General features: G+C 37.3%; 2 protein-coding genes across 3 annotated transcripts in view; one reads left to right on the top strand and one right to left on the bottom strand.

Annotated features, from left to right (window-relative positions):
* Sam-S (S-adenosylmethionine Synthetase) overlaps window positions 1–5,554 on the top strand; it is a 41,596-nt gene extending 36,042 nt beyond the window's left edge. The window contains exons 7-8 of the mRNA XM_089099278.1: window positions 2,151–2,284; window positions 4,621–5,554. Of these exons, the coding sequence (XP_088955404.1) occupies window positions 2,151–2,284; window positions 4,621–4,723 (237 nt within the window). The 3' untranslated portion in view covers window positions 4,724–5,554. The remainder of the gene's footprint in view (window positions 1–2,150; window positions 2,285–4,620) is intronic.
* Window positions 5,555–11,950: 6,396 nt separating this feature from the next.
* Window positions 11,951–14,767, bottom strand: part of Ldh (Lactate dehydrogenase) — a 31,784-nt gene continuing 28,967 nt past the window's right edge. For both annotated transcript variants that reach the window (XM_089099364.1, XM_089099363.1), the window contains exon 6: window positions 11,951–12,235. In XM_089099364.1, the coding sequence (XP_088955490.1) occupies window positions 12,071–12,235 (165 nt within the window). In that variant the 3' untranslated portion in view covers window positions 11,951–12,070. The remainder of the gene's footprint in view (window positions 12,236–14,767) is intronic.

Here is a 14,767-nt window from a genome sequence, read left to right as displayed (position 1 = left end):
GATTTCTCTCTCTCTCTTTGTTCTTTTTTCTCTCTTTGTTGTCTCTTCCTTCCTACTGGCCCTAGTCCCGTTTGTTTCTTTATTGTTTATATTTCTCTCATCTTTTTGTTGTTTTTTTCTCTCTTTGTTCTTTTTCTCTCTCTTTGTTGTCTCTTCCTTCCTACTGGCCCTAGTCACGTTTGTTTCTTAATTGTTGAGATTTCTCTCTCTCTTTGTTGTTTTTTCTCTCATTGTTGTCTCTTCCTTCCTACTGGCCCTAGTCCCGTTTGTTTCTTCATTGTTGAGATTTATCTCTCTCTTTGTCGTTTTTTTTTTCTCTCTTTGTTGTCTTTTTTTCTCTCTTCGTTGTCTCTTCCTTCCTACTGGCCCTAGTCCCGTTTGTTTCTTCATTCTTGATATTTCTCTCTCTCTCTTTGTTGTTTTTTTCTCTTTGTTGTCTGTTTTTCTCTCTCTTTGTTGTGTCTTCCTTCCTACTGGCCCTAGTCCCGTTTGTTTATTCATTGTGGAGATTTTTCTCCCTCTTTGTTGTTTTTTAGTATTTAAATCATTTAACGTGATTAAATAATTTTATGGTGCAATATTTTAGGCTAAAAGAACAACACATTTGCCTTGATAAATTTTATCTTTTTTGTTTATTTTACTAACAAACGACGGATACGTAATTAGTAGCATACTCAGCGTGATTACGCAATTATATTTTTTTATCATCTTCCAGACACGAATTAGGGCCCAGCTTTATCTTTATTCTATCTTAGTACAAGCTTAGCTTATTATTGGCTTTTTTTCACCCATGTTTTCTTTTTTTCTTAATTTGATGCCCTTTTGAAGCAAAAACTCCTTAACTGCACATGGAGATCTTTTCAAATTTAAATTTGTGTTCGCGATTTTTACTTATTTAGACCTATATGGGTATTTAAGCTTTCACGTTACCAGTTAAAGAAGTCATATTTCGTTTTCACTCTACTTGATACTTCAATCGATTTGATATTGAGATGTAAATCATAACGAAGAAGAAGTATCTTGAAAGTATTTCTTGAAAACCTCCCTCGTGATCAAGTTCTCATAGAATGGCTCTTATACTAAAAAAAAGAGGACGCATCAGTAATACCCATGCAAAAAAGGGATGTTCCTTGTTTTTCAAGTCAGGGTACTGTAAGTCTCCTGCAGGGGTGCAGCGGGGGTTTATAGTTCGGGGGAGAGATAAAGAATGTGACGACAAAATCGTCCACTGCACCGGCAGCTGCGGACACAGCAAAAATTAAACTAAAAGCATAAGCTAAATTCCAAGCTGTCGACGCTGCATGCCTGGTTTCCTGAATAGTTTTTCAACCCTGGCAAGTCCAATGGTGCAGTTTTGTTACGATCTGATGCCCTGTTTTATAAGTTTCAAGCAAATTTTTGAAATTTCCTTGAATCTGTTTTCAAAGAACGTTTTACAATTAAGACTAATTTAGATAATAGTTACCATTCCTGAATCAGCTAAAAGTGGCAATTTCTTCTCACTTGCCAGTTTTTTTTTTGAACACGTTTTTTTATTTTTGGCTTCTATGGGCCGTGGTTTGTCCCATACTTGGCTTTTGTCCTAAACATTCTCGTGAGTCGCGTCGGGGACATCTTCACATGTGTTTCACGGATCAGTCCCCTATATGCTGCTTGGTCGTCAGCATGCTTGAGAAGACACAGGAAGTCACGTCAGGATGTGTCTTGCTATCTCTTCCTAGATCTTCCAGGTGGATGGCTACCGTAGACCTTCCTTCAAAGGTAACTTGACAGGCGTGATTTTTCCATTCGGTGTATTTAACCCAGCCACCTGAGGTGCTGGAATTGCACTTTCTAGAGAATATTTTTCCCCACTAGTTGCCTTTGAAGGTCTACCCACTAATATTATACTTAGGTTCCCATTAATACAGAAACAAAAAAAAACGGTAAAGTTGAATTGTCCTGGACAAGTGAATATTTTGTTGAATGGCTGTAGATCTTTTTTGGGATGGGAGGGGGGGTGGTATCAACTAATCGTGTTTCATTTTGTGTAAAAACCATAAGGTTTTTGGGGCGGGTATTACCCGTTCAATTCCTACTTTGATTATCCCAATCGTGTTTTTGTTTCAAATGAGACCCTTCTCCTATTATTTTAATTTTCTTTTTTCCAGGTCTCCTATGCTATTGGTGTTGCTGAACCTTTATCAATTACTATCTTTGACTATGGCACCAGTGGTAAAACACAGAAAGAACTTGTCGCCATTGTAAAGAAGAACTTCGACCTAAGACCTGGTCGTATTCTTAAGTAGGTCATTTTAAATAATAATATAAATATTTTAATATATAAAAGATTTCAAATCATGGGGTCGAACCTGGGTCCTTACTTTGCCCAGTGTGCGAACAAATGCAAGATGATTTAATTCATTATTTGGTTTTTATAAAGAATTCAAAGGATTGAGGGTTTCTTTGGTAGTTCGAAAGGGAGGAACGGTTTGTTACACTTAAAGATACCAAGTTTTATGTGGATAAAAAAAATTATGAAGGTTGTTTTGATTGGGTATTGCACATGGGAAGATTTTATCCAATTTATTTATTCACCTCGAACTTACGGGTTAATTTTGTTATTAAACTTTACATTGTTGTGCAAACCATAGAAATTTTGAATTTTGTATTTACCATGGCTCGTAAAGGGTTTTATTCTTAGTAATATAGTCAGAAGCACATATGATATAGTCATATCATAAGTAATAAGTAATATAGTCATATCATAAGCAAATGGCTGGTAATTTCATAAATGTATATTTTTCCAGTTTTGTTTGTATCGGCTAAGGTTAAGTTAGTTTTGCTTAATACCCTTAGGAAGGGCTAAGAGTATTTAAGCTTTCGGGGAAGGTTTAGGGGGATAATGAACTAAATTAAAAGACACGGTGTGCATCCAGGTTGTCAAAACGGTGTATCTGCAAAATCTCGGGAATAGCTAAAGTTATTAATTTGAAACTTTGAGGGCATTGTTGGACTAAATCAAAATGCACTGTATACATCTAGGTTGTCAAAAAGGCGTATCTGCAAAATATCATTAATGATTTAGGGTATTAATTTGACTTTCATGGAATGCGTAGGGGGATATTATTAAAAAAGAAGACTGTGTTATTAATTTTTACTGCTCTTTTGAGTCGTAAACTCAGTATTATTGAATATTCCTTTGGCAATAAATCCAGCTATGCTATTCTAACCAAGTTACGAGTACTTATATCGAACTTCAGATCAAATTTTGTCGAATGAGATTAAGGTGATATATGTATTCGGCTTCTTCGTAAACCTCTCAAGTATACCAAAAGTTAACTATTGATTCAGAAGTATTTGGTAAACGTGATGGAATCTTAAAATGTTACTATTTGACAGGTAAGCAAAAAATACAGCATAAATGTGTGAGTGCTGTTTAAGAAATGACTAGTTATGTGTGCTACCTGTGGGATTTATAGTAATTTGAAAAGGTGTAATTGTTAATCCATGAAATGTGTTTATAGGTAGTAATACAGGGGCTCTAATTGAGGAGTAGGGTAAAATTCTGAAACATACCTTTTTTGGTGTTCTCATGGGGACAAAATCGAAACAAGAACAAACTTCTCCCCCCCTCCCTGCAGACTTTTGAAAATGCCATTTTATGTATCTTCGTGCAAAATAATGAAAAGAGTCGTTGCCCTCTCCCCTACCCGCAAATTTTTATGAATTGGTACCCCTGTAGTAATTTCCTCATTTTCTTGCACGGGTGTTAGCTTGTATCTAGGGTTGTTGGTGCCCAGGGATAAATTAATTACAGTGCCCCCTCCCGACTCAAATATAAGCAAAAAAAGCCAAATAAAAGTGAAAAACTTGATCAAAATGGGCAATCCCCCAGCCCATTTTTTTGGTAATCCACTCAAAAAATAAATAAATAAAAAATAGAAAGAAAAGGAAACTAGCATTAAAGCAAAAACTCCTTCCAAGGGTGGTTCGACGGATATTCTCTCCCTCAGTCTACCATTCCTAGTCCAAGGAGGAACCCGGATAAGGAACTTTCCGGGATAAGGAACTTTCCTAACCTACATAAGTTTAGTTGGTAAACTACATAGGTTTAGTTGGGGGATTAGTTGCCCTCAAATCACTTTCGACTATTGAAAAGGGCATCAGCCCGTTCTATTATCAATCGAATGAGCCCTTTTCGAAGTTCCCACGACAACTCCTTCGATACGAAGTGCCCTGGTCTAAACAACAACAACAACAAAAATAATACATTATACCCAATTCGATCTTTACTATAAAAATGTCAAGCCTTCCAATCACTTTCGACTACTAAAATGGGCACTAGGTCTTTCGATTTCCAATCGAATCAGCCCTTTTGGAAACGACAACGCTTTCTATAAACACCTTATATGCCCCCAGGGCATAAATTACAACCCTTACTTTCCTAACTTAACCTACATATTTCTTTTCCTACATATTTTATCTACATATGAGGACTCGAGAAACAAGAGAAAACTAACTCGGTCCCAAAAGAGTTTTTTATTGTATTCCTCTTTTCAAATGTGGCAAATAAGTTTGATCAAAGAAATTTAATTTCCTTTATTCGCTTGTTTTTATACAAAATTTTCTGTTTTTCAGGGACTTGGATCTGAAGAGGCCCATTTACCAAAAGACTAGCACCTATGGTCATTTTGGCCGAGATGCCTTCAGCTGGGAACAAGCCAAACCCCTCATCCTGTAAATGAAGTTTCTCCGTTTCTTTTTCTTCTTCTGTCAACGCTGCCAGTAGTTATTTTTTAATAGTGCCATCTATTTATGCTCCGTTCCTTTTTAAGACTTTGAGTGTGGTAAAAGGTCACATCGAATTTACATTCCCTCTGCCGACCTCTCGGTAAAGCCCCCAAATACCAACGTTGAGTATTGGTCTTTTTCTAAATTCTTGCCCCTATTTGTGCTGTATGTTCAATGTTATTGATTCAAATAATTATATTGATTGTAATAGTGCAATGAGTATTGTGCTGGCGAATGTTATTCCTGAAAGTTGTATTGCCAAACATTTCGTACTCAGCTTTTCAGAATTTAAACGGAAATATAGTTCAGCTAAAAACAGCGATGCTATTTAACCAAAATATAATAATTGGGCGGAATATTGCATTACGCGAGGCCCCATTTAAAATGAATTTTTGAAAGCTTTTAAAAGCAGTAGAGAGTTCATTTCCTCTCCTAATTTCCAATGTCGCGGATTAAAACAGTCTAAATTATGAATGAAAGCTTTATGTAAATGACCCTTACTCGACATGGTGGGTTTTGCTGCAAATGCGTGTAGCGAAAAGGAGCACTCATTTGTGTTGTGTTTCCGAAAATTCGAAGCGGAAAAGAGCACTTTCCGAAAACACTCCGGGGCCGGATGACGGAATATAACGATGTGAACCTCATTTTGACAACCTCGAATCCGGTAGTTACGATTTTGTTTCTTTTTTAGTTTTACATCTGTTGACTATCAAATCATGTTGGTAACACTTTTGTTATTAAAACAACAAAATGGGTTAATAAACGGTTTACATGTACTAAATTTGTTTCGAATAGTTGGTTAACGTAACGAAGCCGCCAAGCATGTCGAAAGTGTTTACGTTTTTGGCAAAGATTCTGAAGCGAATGATCAGTGTTTCCACTTTTACGGATTTTTCTGTAGTTCTACGGAATTTGATGTCTGTCTGTGCACAAAAGAACGCAGTTCCGGAATTCCTGCGGAAAAAGCGGAATCTTGTTCAAAATGTGATATTTACCCTTTCTTTGTAATATTTACCCCAAATCATCAGAGTTCTGCTACAAGTTCTAATTTTAGATTCGACATCAACGGATCGTCATCAGGGTTGTCACCACGCTCAGTTCGTAAAGCGCTACAATTGCCCAAATTTGCGTGCTACATGGCAATTTTCAGTGTTATAGTTAAAAAATTGAGTGTAATGGTGCTGAAATAGCACTATCTTAGCAACCCTGAGCATGTGCTTGGGCTACACATAATAGTGCTAAGATAACACTTTCGTGCTAAATGTGGCAACCCTGGTTGTCATATCCACATTTTGATTAAATCTTATGTGCGACTTCTTTCGTCTGTGTTATTGGCTCCTTGGTACTTTTATTATAAGGGTTTTTAACAAAACCCAAACCCTCACAAAAAAAAGAAATGTTAGGAGAACCTTACTTGCCAGCAAAGAAGAAAAAAGCTTCAATCTGGTCAAAATTACCATCTTGAAACTGAACGATTAGGACGGAAAATTTTACTGAATTCAGTACGCCAACTACAGATTTTTTACGGAAAGCTTCCGACGTTCAAATGGTAGGTAAAAATCGGCTTAGTGCAAGCTGTTTCAAGGAAGTAACGTTTCTTGACCATTTATTCTTTAGCTTTGAAAACGCTCAAAATATCGGGGCTAAACGTCATAAGTATTTTAAATAAAATATTCAATATATGTGAAACAACAAATATTATTCCATGACTCGGATTCCATGTTTCACTGTAAAAAAGTTAAAAACAACGAATCACAGCAATTTTGTTACTAAGCTCGAGTTTGTTATTTGCGTTTGGTGATGTACCTCCTTTTTTTGACTCTGTGTTTTGCGTTTGGTGGTGAGCCTCCTTTTTTTTGGCTCTGGGTTTTGCGTTTGGTGGTGTGCCTCCTTTTTTTGCTCCTTTTTTTGGCTCTGGGTTTTGCGTTTGGTGGTGTGCCTCCTTTTTTTGGCTCTGGGTTTTGTGTTTGGTGGTGTGCCTCCTTTTTTTTGGCTCTGGGTTTTGTGTTTGGTGGTGTGCCTCCTTTTTTTTGGCTCTGGGTTTTGCGTTTGGTGGTGTGCCTCCTTTTTTTTTGGACTTGCAGAACAGATTGTTATAGAACCTTGGGGGTGACTCATTCGATCGCAACTTTTAAGTTCTGCAAAGGCAAAAACCAAATGGGGGAGATCGTAGAACCTCTTCAGTACCTTAGGTGCCTCCAACCCCACATAACATCTGATCGAGATTTTAGCAGAAAAATCCGAAGGTCAGAAAGAAATTTTCAAAAGCAGCTTTTTCATAAACCTGCTTTTCAAAATTTTTATTTTTGAAATTTTCAGTAAGTGGAGGCTGGGAGGAAGGGCCCGAAATTATGCATACAGCTCATACAAAACAAAGGCACTATAGACATTTCTTCATAGAAAAAAAGCGGGTATGTTAAAAGTCGTTGAGTCAAAATCACTCAAGGATTTTGAATCGGAATGTGCAGAGGAACCAGTCAGACCCTGGGCCCATATAACCCTAGTTCTAGTTCAAATATTATCTTTATTGCATAATAGCTTCAAACTGGAGTGACTCAAGTTGTTCATCTTGCACTTTCTGCTTTCGGACAGCCAAAAGACGAAAAATTAATTACTTCAAGTGTCATCAGGGGGAGGGGTGATGCCCCTACCTCCTTAGTAAACATGAAGACACAGAAAGGGTATCAAAGAAGAAGAATGAGTGCTCCCAGCAAAAGCATCCCTCCGGCATGGATAAATCCTTGGTGGCGTTGCTGACAAGTTCGGAGATGAGGTAACCGCCTTTCCTTGATAAATTATATCAAATCTGCTAGTATCACTAACTTACCAGAGATCCCAGGTCATCTAAAGATCTAGAAATTTTTTCTTAGCTCAACCTTTAACTACACTAACTGAATGTTTTAATGAATTTAGGAGGTAAAATAAGGAGTGAAGAAAGAAATGTAAACTTTTTTTAAAGACCATTTTATGGCCCTATCTACTAAACCCGTTAAGGATGTTTTGAGTGTGGTCATTCAATAGGCGGTTTGTTACACAAAATAAATTTTAAAGTTTTGTTATCTTTTATCAAGAAGCAGTTATTTACAAAAGAAGGTTTTTAGGGAGGCAAGCTACGGCAAAAACAGCTGGTATTAAAAGCTCCAATACCCAACTATTTTTGTCAACGGAAAACATGTCAATGAATATGGAAGTTATTCAACTTCTTTTATCTAAACATTTAAGTGTAAAAGGACTGGGCCAACATCTCCAAACCAAAGATGTGGGTAACTTATAAGTGTAGAAACTGGCACTAGTGTTACAAAAAGAACTATCAGCGCCATCTAGCGTCAGGTGACACTACATCTTGTTCTTGTAATCGTTTTTCTGTCAGCAACTGAGATCAGATACTTTTTGCTACCCTAATGAAATATTTTACCCAATTACATATTAGCGGGTAAAATCTTACCCTAATGATTTTTTTTTGGAGGGGGGGGGGGTAGTGAAGTTTTTTTATGGCACATAGTTGAAGGATCGGGTCATGGATGTCTTAGATATCTGCACTAGAAAACTTTCTGCAATGTCAGTTGTGGCTTATTAACGGTATTTTGCCTGCATTAACCAGAATTATTGGGGAGTAAAAGCGTGCTCAGTACTTGGAAAATTTGCTTAATAAGTTATTAAAATTGTATTTTTATTATCAGAAACTGTTCAAAACTTTAATTCATACATATTTCCATTGCTTTGATATTATCATATTTATCCCAATGGAAACATTTTCACCTAAACGCTTAATAACCGTCATTTTGGATTTGCCAAAAATTTTAGAGATGCATAACGTTGATCATCTTATTGCTACAAGACCCAAAATACCTTCAGTAAGTCCAATATGCATATTAGACGTGGTAATTCAAAAGGTTGTATGTTGCACAACACAATGATTATAGTAGAGAAGATAAGTATGGGTGGCGAATGATCCGCCAATCTCACCACGTTACACACGAACGCCATTATTTTTTACCATAATTCCCGAAAAACTGGTTCCGCTACCACCAGTTTCAGAAACTGGAGTGGCGAGTCTCGAGCCCGAACCGCGAGTCCTGTAGAATTTTGGGTACTTGAGTCTTAAAGCCACCACACTCAAGCTCTTGGCTCTGACAGAACATGAGACAAAAACCGGTTTTCATGGTCTTTATACTAGACAATTAGCTTCGGCTTGGTGGAAAACTACATTGTAGCTATGTTTTAATTAAATCTTTAGTTGGTATTTTGGTTAGGTTAGGTTAGTTTAGGTTACGTATTTAATATAATACGGTCTGGGCGGCCTCCCTTCTATAATTCTTATTATAGTTTGCATAATTTTGTTACCAAACTATTTTATTTTCATAATATTTTGGTATATTTCATTATTTATATTTTTACAGGTAATTCTTTTTAGCTAGGAATAAAGGGTGGCTATTTTTGGGTGAACGTTCGGCCCCCTGAACCATAGAAATGTTTCCAAATTTTAACATTTATTAAGAAGCCGTTTCTGTAAGAGAAAAAGAGCATGTAACGCATTTAGAAAAAAAAGGAAAACTACTTTATATTTTGGGAATCAAATAAGATACAAACTGAGCCGATGGAAGTGTGGTTTAACTTAAAAGTGAGTATGGAATTTTCTATTTATGTTTAAGGTTGATTAATTCTTGAGGTTTTTAGTGCAGCCTTCTTGGAGCAATTGACTTACTTTGACTTAATGCTCCTGCTGGTGGTCCAGCGTAGAGAGATGTGACCATTCGCCTCCGTTCCGAACGGTCCTGCGCAAGTGTGACTGCTCATTGGGGATCAGTACCGATCATGGAGAGGTACTGGGTAAGGCTGTCCCTCCATCTGAACCGGGATCTTCCACGGGGGCGCTTCCAGCCGTGTTCAAGGGGGATCCAAATTGAAAAGTGTGCTTGCGGGGGCTTCTGCTGGCTAGCGAATTAAGTGGCCGAACCACCGTAGAGAAGGACTAGCGTTACGGTCGTGTTGTAGATCCGCATTTTTGTTCTTCGGCTGATGTTGGGCAATTGTCCGAAAAAAAAAACACTTTTTTTTCTCAAAAGATTTCCAAGGGGTCACACTAATATATTTTTTTAAAGAATTCTGCATGAAGAAAGGCACTTAACCGAAAATAACGACGGGTAAGTTGCTCAAAAACAGCCTGAAACCCTAAAGAATGGCGTCGAGTCGAAACAAACAGTACACCATTGGAATGACCATTACCGAAAACCTTGTGAAGGAAACTTTCAGCCCCCTAACTTGAACAACCAGGAATATCACGTGTTTGCATGGGTAGCACTAATGTGTCCTGCTTCTGCACTGCTAGCGAGGTCTATTTTTCGACAAAAACTAGTTCTTCGTATAAAATATCACACTCAAGCTCAACAGGAAGATCTGCCCCTCCTTCAATAGAGCGTACTGGAATTAATATTATTAGATTTATCAGAGGTAAATCCTCTGATTGGTTGAAAGTGATTTCATGCGACCTCTTTCAACCAATCACAGGCCTTTTCCATTGACGAATCTGACGAAATTCATTGCAATAAGCTCTATTGAACTTAGGGCTAGTCTAGGGTTAGAAGATTGTACACCGTGTCTAAATCTAGGCCAAAGAATAAACCGATGAGTAGGAAGATGAACTTCAACCTTGCGGATGGAGCTTAAAGCACCGTAGCACTGTTCTGTGACTTGCTAGGATAGTTTAACCCAAATTTTCGCTGAAGTGATTAACCTTGCAGATGGGGCTTAAAGCACCGTAGCACTGTTCTGTGGCTTGCTAGGATAGTTTAACCCAAATTTTCGCTGAAGTGATTAAACTTGCGGATGGAGCTTAAAGCACCGTAGCACTGTTCTGTGGCTTGCTAGGATAGTTTAACCCAAATTTTCGCTGAAGTGATTAACCTTGCAGATGGGGCTTAAAGCACCGTAGCACTTTTCTGTGACTTGCTAGGATAGTTTAACCCAAATTTTCGCTGAAGTCATTTAGAAAGGGCCGTGTTACATTAGTTACACGTTAGTAGTAGTAGCAGTAGTAGTAGATAAGACGGGACTAGATGAATTTTATAAATAAACAGAAATTGCTGAATTTTATGCAACTATTCAGAAAGGTGCCAATTAAAACCATACGATACCTTAAAAACTATTTTACAAGCCTCAGTTTGAGCTGACCGTTTCGAAGACAAGAGATCTATTATCAAATTCTCAAAGGGGATTAGCTATCATCAAAATCTGTCGAAAATGTGGTTTGACTCTGAAATATTAAAAGACAGTGAAACTTACTTACCTTTTGACGGCGGGTTTGTCAATAAAAACGCATAGCACCACAGGGAGCTTCCAAAGTGGAAAAATTACTCAAATAATAATTTCTTTGAAGTAATTTTCAGCGTTTTCTGAGCAGGTATACTAGAACATTTTTAGGGAATATCCTTTAGTTTCCTGAGGTTTAAAAAGAAAAATTCTGCTCCTTTTAATCAAAACAAGAATTTACGCTTTCTGATAATACTTAAAACTGAACATCTGATAATTCATTAAACTGAATTCACAAGCTTAATTCTGATAATTCATTGAAACTGAACATCTCAATCTCCAGCAAAAAACGAGGAATTTAAATGGTTCATCTAAGATTTCTGGGAAAGTAAGATTCGGCTTTTAGTTTCCTGTGTTTTTTTTTCTGATATAAGCTCTACAAGTTACAGGGGCGGATCCAGGATTTTTTAGGGGGGGGGGCGCAAAATAGGTTGATCCGAAAAAAAAATTGGGGGGGGGGCGCAAAATAGGTTGATCTGATAAACTTGCGTTAGGAGCAAGTTTAATTAACGCTTGAGTTAATTGAGTAAATTACGCTGCTGTAGACTAGGCTAGGGGGAGAGCCCTCGCCCCCCCCCCTCTGGATCCGCCACTGACAAGTTATGGCAAGACCGCCCGATCAATCTAAATAATTTGGCAACATAAACTAAGAAGTTTATAATGATCGAGATAGAGTGGTCCTTTCAGATATTGTATGCCCTTAACACCAGTTGAACTATCGAAGCTCACAAGACCGTCAAAACACTCTAGGTTGGGTGGCTCCAATGCTTCGAGTATTAGAGGGAGGACAATGAACCTCCTTTCCTTAGCGTTTTTTAGTAAACTTGTGTCCAACGATAATTTCAACATCTTCCAAAATGTCAAAAAGTAACGATAAGGCTTTATTCAACACCTAAACAAAAGAAATAGAGAATACACAACATTGGACCGGCTTCAACACCGGGTTTATATGCACTTGTCATGAAAAGAAAAAAAGTTCGAAAATAATCTAATAAGTTAAACCTTGCTGAACTTCAAAAAGAGTATTGGCACTTTTTTGAAGCTGAGCTTTTTCGGCTTCGCTAAGGGTTTGCTGAATCACGTGGGTCACTCCATTTTCACCCAATACACAAGGGGCGGAGAGGAATACATCTTTGTCAATACCTTGCATTCCCTAGAATAAACAAAAAGGTATTTTATAATACTTTTTTTTATTTCAATATTGGGTATGGCTATAAGAAATCAAATGTTCAAGGTTTTGAGGTTCGACCGGGTTTAATTGATAAAGACGGGGAAAAAAACAAATAAATAAAAATAAACAGAAAAATAAATAATAGGTATAAACAAATTAATAAAGAAGAAAACAAATAAATCTTCCCTTCCAGTGGCATAATTTCGTCAAAATCCTGGGGGGGGGGGCATCATTGGAGTCAGTTTTCCCAAATCAAGTGAAAATGACAGTGAAAACTGAAAAATGAGCCATATAGTAACAAAAATAGTAAAGACATACTAAAGAGACTGACCCGTTTCTGTCGATACTTAAATTATGCAAGCTTATCCTAATTTGGACAAGATTTTTGGAGAAACTAAATTTCAGCGGGGGAGGGGGCAAACAGGTCCGGGGGGAGGTGTGGCAAACTGAGGTCTGGGATGGGCAGTTGCCACCACCCCCCTGCCCCATAGCAAATTACGCCCCTGTTCCCTTCCCCGAGGATGTACAACCGCGTCACCTATTTAAACTAATACATAGACCAAAAAAATTGTTACAAATTCGTAAGAATAATAAAAAAAGGAACAAAATCCGATAAAAATGGAAGAGGCAGGGCTCCAAGGGCCTCACTTTGAGCTCAATAACATACAGATTGAAAATCCTTGCATGGTTGTGTTTTCAATGTGGTATAACTTGTTCGACTTTTTTCTATCAAAATACATTTATGAAGCCACTGTTTGATATTGCTTTCCCTTCCTTTGATATCTCAATATATTTAAGATTTTTCAGTAATTTCTTGCATTTTTCATATAATTCTCTTAGTTTCTCTTTTTTTTCGAGGTTTGTCCTTTCCCCCTGTATCCTACATCCAAATATAAACATCATTTTAGGATACTTTATTATTTCACAATTTGTGGTTTTATTGCAAAAGAATATTTCCACGATTTCATAAGTAATAAAAAAAACATCATCACACCACAAAAGGCTTAAACATTGGAGATGTATTGACATTAGTTTTTTTTAAAGAATTGTTGTTACATGATCAAATAAGCAAGGCGATTTATTTCTAGTCTAAAAACCCATTCCATGGTAAATTCTGGTTAAGATTCGTATTAATAGGCACATAGTAAACAATCAATTCAGGAAAAGATTTAAAACAAAGTTCTTCATTACACTAATTAACAAACCTGGGACGAATGTTTTTTCACACAGAACTTGATTAGATGTAGTTTTCTGTAGTTCCAGCACAGGTCCCATTGTCCTCCATGGTGTACATTTTTCTGTTCCGAATCGGGCCAGAGTTTCATGCTACAGTATTTCGGATTAAACACTGTTTCCCGAATTCCATGCTCATCGATTCGTGGAATTGAGAGGAAAGAATTACCACAACGCGAGTTTCGAACCGCTTAACAGACTTGTTTGACTAACTGGTTTTATAGTCGTTTCAGCTTCGTTTCATATGTAAAATCCGGTGTTTGGCAACAATAAGTTACAGCTAGCATCCAGTCCTAGAGTCTAGAACTCCTTGTCCAGAATTTCAGTTTTATCAATCCGTAAGCTTTTGGTCACTTTATTTATCATCTCAAGGCCGTATTCAGGGAGGGGAGTGGTGTCTATTGAAGTCCCTTATCTTTCCATCTGATATTTGCAAGTAGCAGAAAGTTTCCAGACTAATATCCGCGGAAATACAACAATTAGATAGGTTTGGACAGCGAATCCAGGTTGCTAGTGGAAAGTGATCCTGGCTACTGATTTTCAGCCTCAAATTCAAACAAATTCACGCATGGCTTTATGTAAATCACTAACTTCATGCAATAAATGGTATTTTGAAAACCCTTTAGACGCACAGTTGAGACCCAATTACTAATTCCAGTTGATTAGCCAATAATCAACTGGATTTATAGTCAATAATGGATCTATAGTCAATTTATTAGCCAATAAAATCAACTGGATAAACAGGATTGATTAGGAAAATAGAATCGTGGGCTATTTTTCGAATAGCTTGCTCTTTCAGTCGATGTTCACAATAGGTTCCACTAGTCTGTCTTATAAGCCAGCTTCACTTTCCTATGGGTGTTCACGAGTGGTACTATTTAGCCGTTTAGATACGGCTTGTCATGGAAGACCCCTTAGGAGTGGCGTTCAGATACATGCAGGGTTGCTACCCCTAGTGATTTATCACTATTTCTAGTGATTTTTTTAATGCCTAAACCAAAAAAGCACCAAATCAGCACATAAGTCACTAGACCATTGAAGAAAATCACGAAATCAACCATAAAACCACTAAATCGGATGATTTTTTTTCACCGGGTGGATACCATGGATGCATGTCTTAATTGACTTCTCTGGCTAAGCAAGTGCATGGCCAAACATACGTTATTTAGACATGAGAGAATTGCTGGATTTACATGTGAATGCAACTTTATGCAATCATCTGGTAAGGGAAAAATGTTACTACAAATTCATCCACTTGGCGGATGAATTGCATTGTTGATT

The sequence above is a fragment of the Artemia sp. Qi Xiang Cuo genome, chromosome 13 (assembly GCF_049724085.1).
Source record: "Artemia sp. Qi Xiang Cuo chromosome 13, ASM4972408v1, whole genome shotgun sequence".
NCBI classification, from domain to species: domain Eukaryota; kingdom Metazoa; phylum Arthropoda; class Branchiopoda; order Anostraca; family Artemiidae; genus Artemia; species Artemia sp. Qi Xiang Cuo.
Note: the sequence above shows the minus strand (reverse complement) of the source record. Positions and strands in the feature narration are given on the sequence as shown.